The 14,818-nt window shown below is 40.3% G+C and overlaps 1 protein-coding gene across 2 annotated transcripts in view; it reads left to right on the top strand.

Moving 5' to 3' along the window:
• The window catches only part of LOC128615895 (testis-expressed protein 2-like), a 51,469-nt gene that overhangs the window by 28,321 nt on the left and 8,330 nt on the right, over positions 1 to 14,818 (top strand). For both annotated transcript variants that reach the window (XM_053638283.1, XM_053638282.1), the window contains exons 4-9: positions 1,266 to 1,466; positions 1,845 to 2,160; positions 4,213 to 4,430; positions 4,829 to 4,978; positions 8,946 to 9,045; positions 14,011 to 14,131. In XM_053638283.1, coding sequence (XP_053494258.1) covers positions 1,266 to 1,466; positions 1,845 to 2,160; positions 4,213 to 4,430; positions 4,829 to 4,978; positions 8,946 to 9,045; positions 14,011 to 14,131 — 1,106 coding nt within the window. The remainder of the gene's footprint in view (positions 1 to 1,265; positions 1,467 to 1,844; positions 2,161 to 4,212; positions 4,431 to 4,828; positions 4,979 to 8,945; positions 9,046 to 14,010; positions 14,132 to 14,818) is intronic.

Below are 14,818 nucleotides of genomic sequence, written 5' to 3'. Positions count from 1 at the left end.
ACTGGCAGGTTGGATTGGAAGTTTATTTGGCTAAGATTTGTTTTGCATAAGAGTGTGAAGATTGTCGTCCTTACGAATGGGTAGAACATGATGAAAATGTGGCCATACTGGTTTTTCCAAAGTACTAATAGATGCTGGTTGGTTTCACCACTCCTAATCTTCAACCCATGGCCAGCCAAAAAAAGAAAAGAGAGAAACAAAAAAAACAAATGATTCATGGCATAGCCTAGTTCTGAAGAAAAAGGCCTGCCAACCCGGCCTGCAGCGCATGTATAGCTTATAGGTTGTGGACATTTTCGTTGTGATTGGTCGGGTAACGTGGGTGTGAAAGAATAGTCTTACAACATGCCACGTGGTGATTAAACGCACAAGTGCAAACAGCTGATTCAAGTTGTAACCTCTATTTATATAGCACATTTAAAGACGTATGCAGTAAAAATCAATCGCTTCCAGGCAGCAATGAAATAAAATACTAATAAAATTAAATAAATGAATAAAATAATAAAAAGCTTTTAAAAAAAAATAATAAAAGGCAGGACAGAATAGAAGACTTGATCCTACAGACTTTTAAAAGAGTCGAACACCTAGGATATTAAATGCATTTTTAGATTGGATGTAAAAATGTCTACCATAGGGGAAGCCTTTGTTGTGTGTGTGTGTGTGTGTGTGTGTGTGTGTGTGTGTGTGTGTGTGTGTGTGTGTGTGTGTGTGGTGTGTTTTTTTTTTTTTTTTTTTTTTTTTTTTTTTCTTCCCATTTCTTTAAAAAAAAAACAAAAAAACAAGTCTCTTTGTAATCTCAGACCTGCAAAAGAACAATCCCAGTCGCCTTAATTCCTTGTTAGAGTTGGCAGAATAGTTAAAAGCAGTTGGTTAGACGATCACGAATATGTGCATTTTCTTTTGTGGAACTCGTCTTATTTCTGTGCGAATTATGTAACAAAACCACACCCATAAAATAATCCCAGGTAACCTACATCCCATCCCAAAATATTTTGTTATATATCCTGTGGGAAGAGAGGTTTCATTCTTTGTCTGTAGTCTTCAGACAAAACTAAAATGAAAACCAGTACAATCAAATTCGGGTTAAGTTTAAAAGGATTTGTCCGAGAAGTGACACTTCCGAGGTTTTTAGGTAGGTTATTGAGTTCCGAGCCCTAACCACAAGCCCCACAACAAGCAGTTACCATAAAGGTCAAAACTGTCAAAATCACAAATGTGCATTTGTGTTTAATGCTTTAATGCTGTTTGCATATTTCTTCCTGCAGGGTTGGATGAATGAGATTCAGAACTACAACCCAGAAACGTACCATGCAACACTTACCCATTCAGTGTTCGTGCGCTTGGAAGGCTCGACTTTGCGGATCTCCAAACCCAACAAGAACATCGCCCGGCGAGCCAGTTACAACGAATCCAAACCAGACATCACGTACATCAGCCAGAAAATCTATGATCTTACAGACAGCAAGGTGTGTGTGTGTGTGTGTGTGTGTGTGTGTGTGTGTGTGTGTGTGTGTGTGTGTGTGTGGAACGAAGCTTTAAACTTCTCATATGCTAAACATTGCTTAGAATCTCCTACCTGATGGGATATAAAGAATATACCATTTTCGATTAACTACATCAACACTACGGCTACACATGAACATTGGTTGCTCCTGTTACATTTCTGAACTCGAGCCATCAAGTTTTTTGCTGTTTTGAAAAAGAACATATCAGGATTTCCAGCAAGAGGAGACTGTGAGGGGAAGTGTTAAAATTTTGAAATGTGGGGATTGTCCAAGTTGTTTTTTTCCTGCCCCAGGTCTTGATGCCTGTCTAATTTTAACCAGTCCTCTTCTTCTGTCCAGGTGTCCCTGGTGCCCCAGAGTCTCGCCAGGAAGCGGGTGTGGAACAAGAAGTACCCGGTATGCATTGAGCTGGCCAAGCAGGATGACTTCATGTCTAAAGCAGAGGCAGACAGAGCCTCAGATGAGAAGGAGAATCAGGACATTGCAGGTTCACAGGAAGGAGGAAGGGCGGGTTCAGACCGTGAACTGCCCACCATCTACTTGTTTGGAAGAACAGGAAGGGAAAAAGAGGAGTGGTTCCGGCGAATTCTTCTAGCCTCGAAACTCAAATCTGAAGCAGCTAAGAAGGCAGCGAGCCTGCCAACTAGCAAGAGTGGTGAGTGTGTGAGCTGCTTCCACTCTATCAGTTCTAATAATAATATTAATATAGATGCGTTTAGTGAGCCACATAAATCTAGAATGAGCATACTGGCCATTGAAATCAGCTCCAAGTGGATGGCTTTTGGTGCGATTCCGTACTGTGTAGGCCTGTGCCATTAACAGAATCATCTTATTTAGGTGTTTGTTTTAGTTTTTTTTTTTTGTTTTTTTTAAGGGTCCAAGCACCAAAGGTGCAAGGGACACTCTTGTTTTTTGGACTGTTTATTCTTTTTCCAACTCTCTGGCCATTTTAAATGCTGGGCATACTCAAAAACGTACGAAATTTGGGACAAACATCAGAAATGATCACCATCAGGTTCTTGCAAAAACTTGACCATGGGGCAGAATAATTTTCCTTTTGACGGTTTCTTATTTATGGGCATCCAGTTTCACCAGCATGCCCCAAATTTGATATACGAGTCTCTTTTAAGACAGACAAATTTTACAATCACATCCATTAACTCTGCCCAACAGGGCCTCGGCCATTTTGGATTTTGCGCGTTTTGAAAGGTACCGCACTTCTTAAAAACTCCTCCTGGGGATTTATCAGATTCAAACCAAATGTAGACTGCACGATGTCCAGATGTCCCATATGCTAAACTGCGAAGGAATTTTCAGTATCTCAAATGGCGTTGCCATGGTGATTGACAGATTGACAGTGCAAACAGGAAGTGTGATGTAATTCTACTGTAGTTGGTTCAATGTTGTTCAAACCACTACGAAATGTTTGAGAGCCTCTGTCTCAGCCTCCCTGGCTGCCTCTAGACTCTACTGTAAATTGTAGAATATTGAACAGGACAAAGAAGTGTCTCTACTGACCTGGCAATTATTTTTCGAAAGTTGCCACTCTTGAGCTAGTGTGTCGCATCCCAGGGTACCACGTGGATATGTTTTGTGGTCAAAGCTTTGAAAGGCAGTACATACAGACCTCCGTGTCTTCAGCTAACTACCGTCAAAATCACCGACTGTGCCTTTAAATAACCCTACGTTCACTGCTTGTTGTTATCCTTTTGTGTGTAGTGACTGCTACTGTTGTCACTTTGAGGCATGTACTTTTTTGAGAATTAATTTTTTTCTGATAACAAATGCAAGTAGCTATGTATAGCTATTGTATGTAGTATAGCTATGTTACTTGCATTGTTGTCGGATTCGGAGAGCAACCAGGGGCAACAATAATCTCTACTATTTCTTTAAGCTTTACTTTTCTTTGTAGTCTTCATAAAGATTCAACAATGATTTTCTTATGCATCAAACAGTAAACAGATACTTTTTGAATGTATGAACTAGTTATAGTCAAGTGAAACTTTTGTTTTGGTTATTCCTCTATATAGCTTGTATACGCTGGAACAAAATGTTGTTTCTTCAGGACCATGGTCCAACACGGAACAGTACGCAGGACTACATAAAGTGCAAATGCACAACAGTATGAGACAAGCGCAAGACGATAAATACACCGGACAATAAAAACTGTAAACTATTGTGTATTGCAGCAAAAATGAGTTCCATAATATAAAAGTGACAGATGCAACTTTGTGAAGTGCGTTGTGCAGTTGTACAGAGTCATACTGGGTTAGTGTTTGTCTTGCCCAGGAGAGCATCGGGAGACTGCTGGGTGTTGAGTAATTTGACTGTCACAGTAGGGTACTGACTAAGTGTCAGACCTTTCGATTTGTAACATGAATCGAATGTTGTCACTTTGTTACTTGCTGCAGTCACTGAAATCATGGCGATGCAAAAAATAATAACAATAATAATTGTACCCCTTGTTGCTTTTTTTTGCTTGCGAGTGTGAAGGTAGGCTAAGTGTTTGCTTTGAAAAGCATTCACCATGCTGCCTTCACTGGAAGCAACAGACTAAGAAGCAACTTTTCAGGAAGACATCAGAGTTATTATGCCATTAGCTGTAGCTGATATTTAAAGTGCATATTTTCTGTGTGTGTGTGTGTGTGTGTGTGTGTGTGTGTGTGTGTGTGTGTGTGTGTGTGTGTGTGTGTGTGTGTGTGTGTAGCTTCAGCACTGTCCCATAGTCGCAGCAGTAGCAGAGGCAGTCTGGATGAGTTCCTGTCATCCCAGGCAGCTAAGAAAGAGTCGAGTGTAAGTGCCAAACAGAGGTCTCTGTTGGAATACAGTATCTACATGGCCAACTACGTCGGCCCTTCTAAAGCAACTAGTGCCAACACCAGTCCTGGAGCAAGCCCACACAGCAGTCCCAGTGTGGGCAAAAAGGTATCACACATGGAAAAGAGTATGTGTTTGAATTTGTGTGTTGGTTTGCTTGTGTCTGTACATGCATTTTGTTGCAATTTCCACTAAAAATCTAGCTTTATCATAATTTTACCCTCCTGTTCTCATTATAAATAGATTATTTTGCCACCATTTTGAATTAAAAAGACATTTATTTTGCAGATTTTTTTTCTAACATGACACTTTTTTAGATTATGATGGGTATTTTTTTTTTTCTTTTTTCCCCCCCTGTACAAAAAATGAAGGTCACATGATGGTAAGAGGTCACATGAGTGTGTTTTGGAGTCTGTGCATGTGCCTTTTCTTTAAATATGACTCCTATTAAGTGATCATATACATCTGGACACATTTATTGATTCTGGTCTCTGCCTGTGAATCAGTTGCCAAGCAGCCCAGTAAAAGAAAAAGAGGAGGTGTCTGTGAGCTGGCTGAACGCTCTGATTGGCCGGATCGCTTGGGATTTCTTCAGGGAGCAGCACTGGTCCGAATGGGTGTCTAAGAAGATTCAGATGAAGCTCAGTAAAATCAGGGTGAGTTCGTTGAGAAATAAACATGTCTCCTATTTCCTGTATTTTCAGGAGTGTAAGACTTTTTTTGGTCAAATTGCATTTATGGGAAGGCTACAGTTGCAATAAAAATGATTCAACCCCCATTGCAAATCAGGTTTATTGTCAAAATTTACAGACTTTCAGCTGTTTGCAACGAACAAATCAAACAAAAGCAATTGGAATAGTTCAACACAACGAATGCTTCAAGTGGTTTCACCAAATTCAACTGAAAATGAAACCTCTCCAGTTTCAAAATGATTCAACCCCCTAATAGATTCCCTCACAACAGCACAAATATGCAAAACAGGTGTTGTGTCAAGCACACCTGATGCAAAAAATCAAGGGCTTCATTAGTAGCAACTGGACCTTTTTGGCACCATGGATGAGCGGTATGTCTGGAGGAAGAAGAATGAAGAAAGAACACTCTGTCCACAGTCAAGCATGGTGGTGACTCGGTGATGCTCTGGGGCTGCTTTGCATCCTCTGGCACTGGAAACCTGCAGCGTGTGGAAGGCAAGATGGATTCATTGAAGTATGAGGAAATCCTAGGAGAAAACGTCATGCCGTCTGTGAGGAAGCTGAAGCTTGGGTGTCATTGGATCTTCCAACAGGACAATGATCCCAAGCATACCTCAAATTCCATCAAGGCTCGGTTGTAGAAGAAGTCCTGGAAAATTCTACAGGGCCATCACAGTCACCTGACTTGAACCCCATAGAAAATCTCTGGTGGGATTTGAAGAAGGCGGTTGCAGCACGCAAACCCAAGAATATTACTGAACTGGAGGCCATTGCTCATGAGGAATGGGTTAAGATTCCTCAGGAAGCTGGTGTCTGGCTCTGCATCTCATTTGCAGCAGGTCATAACAGCAAAAGGATGATCTACTAATTACTAAAGATGCTTGTCATGAAGGTCTTGAATAATTTTGAAACTGGAGAAGTCATTATAAGTTTCATTTTCAGTTGAATTTGGGGAAACCACTTGAAGCATTCATTGTGTTGAACTATTTCAATTTCTTTTGTTTGATTTGTTCGTTGCAAACAGCTGAAAGTCTGTAAATTTTGACAATAAACCTGATTTGCAATGGGGCTTGAATCATTTTGATTGCAACTGTATGTGACCCTACAGTACTAGAAGTTCTGCTTAAATTGCATTTTAAAAAATAAACAAATAAATAAATAAAAATTCCCAGTCATGCTAACTGCTAGGTTACACAATAAAACGTTGTTGTATGATCAGATACTCTCACCCCATCACATCCCATGAGATTATTCAGATATATACACGATATACGCAGAGCAGTTTGAGAATTGGCTTTGGAGAATTTGGAACATGTCTAATAGTTTAGCTTTAAAAATATTTAAGAGGAGCCGACTTCAAAGACTGAACATTGAGGTTTATTGTATTTGTTTACAAGGTGGAACAGGGTAACGGTTGTTTTTTTTTTTTTTTTTTTTTTGCATACAGCCTGTAAATTAACTGAAAATATTACATTCAGTTTATCAGAAATTAATTTAAATTAATTTGTCATGGCTCCGACTATGTTCCTAAATTCTGTCATAATTGTCAAGCTCAAGTTTTCTCATGCCTACTTGTGTTGTATTGTGGCACATTAACGTTACCATCTCTTTTTTAAAAAAAATAAACTTCAACCATGCTCCTAAGTTTTTGCCTGTGCTCCTAAATTTTTGTAATTAGGAGCACAAGTGTTCCTAAGAGAAATTTACCGTAGAGCCCTTTTATATGGGTTTAGCTGCTACAGTGCAACAATGCAAACTACATTGTCTTTCCTAACGTTCTGCTCATATCATGTTCACGTAAACTGGAACTCGTATAGACATTTGCATACCTTGCGTTCCTGCTCTGCATCAGAGGATGTTACTGTTTCTGTTTCAGTCTCTTTATGGTTTAAAAATAAAATCGGCATATATCCATTTTTCCTCACACTGACCGTGTGAGCTAGTGTTTGGCAGAATTGACACTATCAGTTAATAATACACGAGTGTTTCCACGTAATATCCTGTAAACCCTGTCTGATTGGTCTCGCCTCTGTTCACTGAAGATATCAAATTACAGGCGGTCTTCTTTTATTGACGTTCAGTTATGTAATGACAAACCGCTCCAAGTGGAGAACTATTAAGGGCTAAAGAAAAAAATCTTCTGGGCTACAGCCCCTGAATTCCCAGGCCAGGTTTCTCCCCTGGCAGTGGCGCAAAATGTGATTTTTATTTTAAAAGTGCATTTTACTTAATATTGTTTTCTTAACAACAAATTTGTAACACAATTTTATTCACATCAGTAACTGTAATCAGATTACATAAATTTCAAATGTAATGCGACGCATTACTGCGTTATCAGAAAAAGTAGTTGGAATACTGTAACGGGTTAATTTGTAACACGTTATACCCAACTCTGGTCTTGACTAAGAGCAAATATCTGGGGAGGGATGTTCAACAGTGGGGGGGGGGAGACAGAAAATGAATGACTCTTACAGTACTCTTAGTACAGTTCCTTAAAGTGATTTATACAGGAAGTAAAATTTAAATATGTGGTGAATGTATAAGAATTTTATGTGAGAAAGTGACAAATATATTGACAAAAAATGCGGGTTTATACACGTAGGAAAGGAGAACCAAGAGAATACTCATTGTTTCAGGTTCCACGGGGTCTCCGTGAGACCGCAGCATCGAGAGCATTTATATCACATCTACTCTGTGTGACACCCTCAGTGTCAAGTCGGGTAAAAAGGTCACATTCTCGATTTCGGGGGGGGGATCATATAATAAAGTTTTGAAAAAGTGGAAAGAGCACATGTTCAATATCTGGTTGGGATGAAAACGTACGTCATTTATAGTTTTTGTTTGTAAGCATTTGTGATCTCAATATTTTCTCCTTTTTTTTCCCCCCTCCACACTAGGTGCCAAGTACTTTTTGAATAACATAAGATCACACCAGCAGTTTCAGGAACATGTCCACAGTGTTCGTATTATGGCAGAGACAGTATAGAGACCAAATAAATGCTCTCAACGCTGCTCTCGCCGAGACCCCATGGGACCTGAAACAACGCCTCAAAACGATTTTTCCACTTCTGGTTTTTCATAGCAAGCATGGTTGGTTCTTGCTGATCTGCAATCTGGATTTCATAATACAGCGTTGTTGAATTCTCAGTTATCCAAGTTCATTTACACATACACCAGGTCACTTCACATAATGTAAGACTAATAATAAATGGGGTGGCTGTGGTTCAGGTGGAAGAGCTGGTTGTCCACTAATCATAGGGTTGGCAGTTCGATTCCCGGCCCACGTGACTCCACATGCCGAAGTGTCCTTGGGCAAGACACTGGACCCCAATTTGTTCCCGATGGCAAGTTCGCGCCTTGCATGGCAGCTCTGCTACCATTTGGTGTGTGTGAATGAACGGGTGAATGAGAGCCAGTGTGAAGCAGTTTGGAACCGCATTGCAGACCATTTACCATAAAGGGATTTAAAACTGTGTGGTTATTTATCAAATTATGTGAAATATATCATTGTTGTTATGGTGACATTTTCTGTGTGGAGAGGTTTCTTAACATTCACTTAAAGAGTAGCACGTGTCCGCGCTTTGTAACGGTCAATAAAGCCATATCTGGAATGATTTGTTTCAAGGATATTCCACAAGATTAAATGCAACTATAAATGGACAAAAAGAGCATGTATTCAGCAATTTGCTGTGGTATAAGAGGACTACATGCCTTGCAGTTATAAATAAAAATAATTGCCTTCAGGCGGTAACAGAAACTGAACTTTGTGTCAGGCCGCATCACACTGCTCCATTATGGATTACGTTCCTATAACTGCACTGCACACCCCGTTGGGTTTTTTTTTATTTTATTATTCCTTACCTGTCACTTGTTGCACTTGTCTGGTTTCTTTGAATGAATGATTGAGTTTGTTGTTGTTGTGCTTCTTCAGTTGCCTTACTTCATGAACGAGCTGACGCTGACTGAGCTCGACATGGGCTGGTGCACTCCCAAAATCCTTAGGGCCTCTCAGCCCTCAGTGGATCATCAAGGTGAGACAAGGATTTATATATAACGCCAGACAGTTTATATAGTAATCTTAATGGGGTTCTGGGTTATTTGGGGCTTAGTTTGCCAGAATTACTGTTATAAATATTGTCTTACATATTGAACATAACATTTTGGAATACGTCTGTGTTTGTTTTCTTTTTTAAAAATACACACACACACACTGCATGACTGACCATAAATAGGTCACATGCTATGATTGGATTGGATCATTATTGTAGTGCTTATGATTAACTGATGCAGTGTGTAGCTTCTCGTTTCTTTAACAAACATATCGGAAGACGTATCCCGTGGTCGTGGAAAAGATGTTACTGTGTTTCAGAAGGAGCAAATTATTGGCCTGCATCAAGCAAAGAAAACAACTAAGGAAGTTGCTGAAATTCCTGGAATTGGGTTAAGAACTGTCCAACGCATTAGTAAAACCTGGAAGGAGAGAAGCAGAACTGTCAACTTTGAGGAGGAAATGTGGTCGGAAAAAAATCTTGAATGATCTTTAAAATGCTTAGTGAAGTCTCCGCATAAAAAAAAAAAAAAAATTGACCGTAGAACACTCGGCTGTGTTTAATAGTGAAAGTAAGAGAGTTTCCACACACACAGTTATGACAACGTACAGGATTGGGAATAAACGGCGGTGTGGCCACAAGAAAGCTACTTGTTAGTGAGGCTAATCAGATAAAAACGACTTCAGTTTGCTAGGGAGCATAAAGATTGGACTGTGGAGTGATGGAAAAAGGTCATGTGGTCTGATGAGTCCAGGTTTACCCTATTCCAAAGCGATGGGTGCATCCGTGTAAGAAGGGAAGTTCCTGAATGTACAGAATGACCAGGTTATCCCATCAATGGATTTTAAATAAAACTCCAGCAGTGTCTGCATAGCAATTTGATGGCACAGGTATATTCCAGGGTGACCATGCCCCGGATTCCTCGGGCTCAGATTGTGAAAGAGTGGTTCAGGGAGCATGATGAATCATTTTCACACATGAATTGGCCATCACAGAGTCCTGACCTTAACCCCACTGAAAGTCTTTGGGGTGTGCTGGAGAAGATGTTACAGAGTGGTTCAACTCTGCCGTCCTCAGTGCGAGGATCGCGAGATCTCGGCTGAAAATTTACGCAACTCTGGACGGAAATAAGTGTGGATGTTGTACAGGGTTGTCAAAACAATGCCACGAGGAATACTTGCTGTAATTAAAGCTTAAGTGTAAGAGTGTTCGTGCGTGCATGTGCGCATGTATATGTGCGTGCGTGTGTGTGCGTGCGCCTGTCTAATATTGTGTCGGTCCCCCTTGTGCCATCCAAACAGCTCTGACCTGTCACGGCATGGACTCCACCTCTGGAGGTGTCCTGTGGTGTCTAGCACCAAGACATTAGCAGCAGATCCTTTAAGTCCTGTAAGTTGCGAGGTGGGGCCTCCATGGATCGGACTTGTTTGTCCAGTACATCTCACAGATGCTTGATCGGATTGGGATCTGGGGGGTTTGGAGGCCAAGTCCACACCTTGAACTCCTGTTATGATCCTCAAACCATTCCTGAACAATTTTTGCAGTGTGCCGAGTGCATTATCCTTATTATATGATGCACTGTGTGTTCTGACATTTTTCTATCAGAGCCAGCATTCACTTTTTCAGCAATTTGTGCTACAGTAGCTCTTCTGTGAAATCAGACCAGATGGTCTAGCTTTCGCTCTCCACATGCATCAGTGAGCCTTGGGCGCCCCTGTCCCTGTTAACGATTCACTGGTTGTCCTTCCATGGACCAATTTTGGTAGGTCCTAAACACTGCATGTCAGGAATAACATCAAAGTCGATTAAATCCTTACGTTGGCCCAATTTTCCTGCTTCCTACACATCACCTTTGAGAACTGACTGTTCACTTGCTGCCTAATATATCCCACCCCTTGACAGGTGCCATTGTAAAAGATAAACATTGTACGTGTGTGTGTGTGTGTGTGTGTGTGTGTGTGTACACGTATATACATTAGGGACACACACAAGTGAAAGTAAAATCAGAATCCGTTCCATTTGAGTAATACCAAATTACATGCAATAGTTTCCCTTACTCCAGTTGTGTGGTGTTTTGGTTTTTTTTTTTTTTTTTTTTTTTTTTTTTTTAAAAGAAAAGTAAATTATAGAAACTGATCATGTCAAATATATTTGGGTAAAGGGAAATGTTGTTGGTTGAACTACTCCTTGTTGGAGTATTCTCAAGGCGTGACACTACTGGTAGAAATAACAGAAATAATCATCATTTTTCAGATTTCACAAACAAAATCCCTTCTCATGATTCATACGGTATCTGAAACTTCCTCATCTCCCCTCAGCGCTTCAAGTGGTTCCTGATTAACTGTGGTGTGATCAAGCCTGTGTGCGCATGTGACACTAGCACTATAACCTTGTCATCTGATTTTCATTGATGTCAGGTGATGACAAAATTCAGTAATGAATCGAATATGAATTCACTTTTAGATGCAGTCCAGTCATTTAAACATGCTCACTCACTCTCACACCACAAACGCACACAAACACGCACACTGTATTCCATTATGAAGCAGCCTGTTCTATTAGACCTGCTTGGCTTTTGTTCAGAAGTGTAGGCGTCGTCTCGTGACCCGTCTCTGGCCTCCTTTCACTGTTACTAATGCTATTGCGAAACCCAGTGTGTCCCAGTATGACTGCAGTAAGACGTTTAACCCGGCGGTGACGAGGTTACGACGTTACAATAACAATCGCAGATATAACGGGGTTATTTCGTTTATTCTAATAAAAAAGCGTCTTTTCTTTGAAGCAAACTTGATAATGACCCAAGAAGATGCAACCAGCAATAAATAAATAAAACTCCAGCAGTGTCTGCATAGCAATTTCTTTTTTTTTTTTTTTTTTAAATCTAGCATGCTTGCATTATGCGAACCCAAATCTAATCATTGAATTGTTAATTGAAACCTTGAAATATCAACTTGTATTTAAACCAGGTTTGTCAGATTTACAACCCAGTACTGGTGCTATAATGGTGCTAACTCTGTTATTCCACTAGGGGGCAAAATAGAGCATTAAACTCAGGGCCATCAACTTGGCTTAGCTAAGTATAAGGTTACCTAAAATGAGTTTGATGCCCCAATTTAAAGGTGCCTTAGTCATGATTAGTTAAAATTAGTCAAGGTCTTTAACTGTTTAATAGGTCATTTTTTAAAAAAACATTTGAATTAATTAATTAATTTTTAATTCCTCGATCTTGTTCCCCTACTCCCACCCATGTACACAAAGCTTCACCCCCACAACAAGAGTTGGCGTTACCAAGAACCGTCACGACTCCTACATCAAGTGCATTCGGCTAAGTTTTAACACTGTAAACGCACACAATTCAGTGCATGCTGATTTACATGAGAATGGTCGAGTGCCTTCTCTGTCCTGATTTTGTCTGTAATGTAAAGGATATATCCACTTGACTCAATACGCAAAGACGGCCATTCAGACAATTCAAAGCTTTATACAGATTGCCTTTACGTACCTGTCCAGGAGCGACGTGGCTAATTCCGTATCCAGCTTCATCCCCTTCCTTCACCAGTAATAAATTACTCCATCTTGCAAAAGCGCTGCCAGTGTTTATTCTGCTATGACTGTGGTTCCTGCTGTTAAGATTTTTTTTCGAAGCACAGAGTGATTTTGAATTTTTATTTATCTAATTTTTTTTCTCACATGAAAATTATCAAGCTGTGCTGGGCACTTTACCGATTTCAGACTGAGGTGTGGGTCGAGTGAAGCAACATTGAGGAGCATCTATAAAATAACTTGATTACACCTTGTTATTATTTTTTTTTATTTTTTATGAAAGTAATATTATGATGAAATAATTTCCTCACTTTTTTTCCATTCTACATTGTTCAAACGTTCCTGTGTAGATTAATGTAGGTGCAAGTACAAGGAGAAATGGATTATTACAAAAAATGACCCAAAATAAGATGGGGGGGGGGGGGAGTCTTTTATTATTATTATTTAAATGTTCAGGGTTCTGAGAGTTTGTAACTGGCTTTGAAGATCAAGGTAGTCTTTTGGTTTATTTCATACCTCTTCTGAGAAACGTGCATTGCTAAATTTAGTCATCAGGACAAGTGGAGGCAGTACTAGACAGCCTCGTCTTCCCCACACTGCCCTCTACTGGCCTGATGCTAATTCTGTGCAAGCTGGCCTGATAGAACCGTGACTACATGCAGCTCAAATATCTTATTCACATCCACACTTCCTGCTGGTAAGGACCCACCTCTCTTTACCAGGAGGATTATAAATGCATGTCCAGCTGTTTCCTCCAAAGTGAAGGCTTCTCTCTCACTGGCTGTGTGAAGAGTTTCGGAAAAATTTCTTATCGGAAAAATTTCTTATCGCAGATTCCAAATGAACTGTGTGTATATCCTAAACCTCTGATTTTGGCTGATTGTCAATGATTATTAAGCTGCATGTTAACAAAGCTACTTTTCTCTCTGTCTGTCTCTCTCTCTCTGATCTCTCTCTCTTTCTCTGTCTGTCTCTCTGTCTGTCTCTCTGTCTGTCTCTATCTCTGTCTGTCTCTCTCTCTCTTTGTCTGTCTGTCTGTCTGTCTCTCTCTTTCTCTCTGTCTCTCTCTCTTTCTCTCTGTCTGTCTCTTTCTCTCTGTCTGTTTCTCTCTCTCTCTCTGTCTGTCTGTCTGTCTCTGCCTCTCTCTCTGTCTGTCTGTCTGTCTGTGTCTCTGTCTGTCTGTCTCTCTCTCTCTCTCTGTCTCTCTCTCTCTGTGTCTGTCTCTCTCTCTCTTTCTGTGTCTGTCTCTGTCTGTCTGTCTCTCTCTTTCTGTCTGTCTGTCTGTCTGTCTCTCTCTGTCTCTGTCTGTCTTTCTCTCTCCCTCTCTCTGTCTCTCTCTCTCTCTCTCTCTCTCTCTCTCTCTCTGTCTGTCTGTCTCTCTCCCTCTCTGTCTCTGTCTTTCAGGTCTGTGGTTTGATGTGGAAGTCTCCTACAAGGGTTCGTTCCTCATGACTCTGGAGACGAAGATGAACCTGTCGCGACTGGGGAAGGAGGGTGAGGCTGTCAGCGAGTTTGGAAAAGACGGGTAAGACCAGCGCGATTCATAGCATCAGAATCAAGACCTACATGCATTAAAAGTTTTCATCTTCGAACACACTTAATTGAGGCAATTCAAGCTGTTGAGTTGGTACGTTAATGAGGGATAACGGACATCTGTGGTGCTGTGGCCTCCAGGAGTCTCATACCAACCGCATAATTGAGGACTGAATGTCTGGCGTCTGTTGTTTTTCCAGGTGTGGTGTATCCAATAAGGATCTGTAGACTAGGTTGTGTTTAAAGAGCAAATATATACGACATACAGGCATATATACATACACATATACACACTTAAGACAAACAGCCTTTTCTACATTGTCCTGATAACAAATCTGTTTGGCTGCTTGGGAAAACCTTTCATTTGATCAGTGATGGATATTTTCTACATTATATAGTTCTTTGTCTATTTAATAATGTTATAGTCTCACTGTGGTTTACACACCGGCTGTAATTATACTTTAAATCTGCTGCTGTTTTAATAATTAGTGTGCTGCCCTTTTTTTTTTCTTTCTTTCTTTCTTTCTTTCCTTTTTTTCTTCTCCCCACTCTGTCTTTGTCTGTCTTTCTCCCTCTGTCTGTCTGTCTCTCTCTCGGTGAGTAACTTTTCTGCATCTTTTCTGAGAACTGATTTTCAGCATGTAATGTTTCTTTAAGGAATGACCTGTTGTGCCGTTTT

This window comes from Ictalurus furcatus, chromosome 12, assembly GCF_023375685.1.
Source record: "Ictalurus furcatus strain D&B chromosome 12, Billie_1.0, whole genome shotgun sequence".
Lineage (NCBI taxonomy): Eukaryota > Metazoa > Chordata > Actinopteri > Siluriformes > Ictaluridae > Ictalurus > Ictalurus furcatus.
The sequence above is the reverse complement of the archived record's forward strand: the minus strand, read 5'-3'. Positions and strand labels throughout refer to the sequence as shown.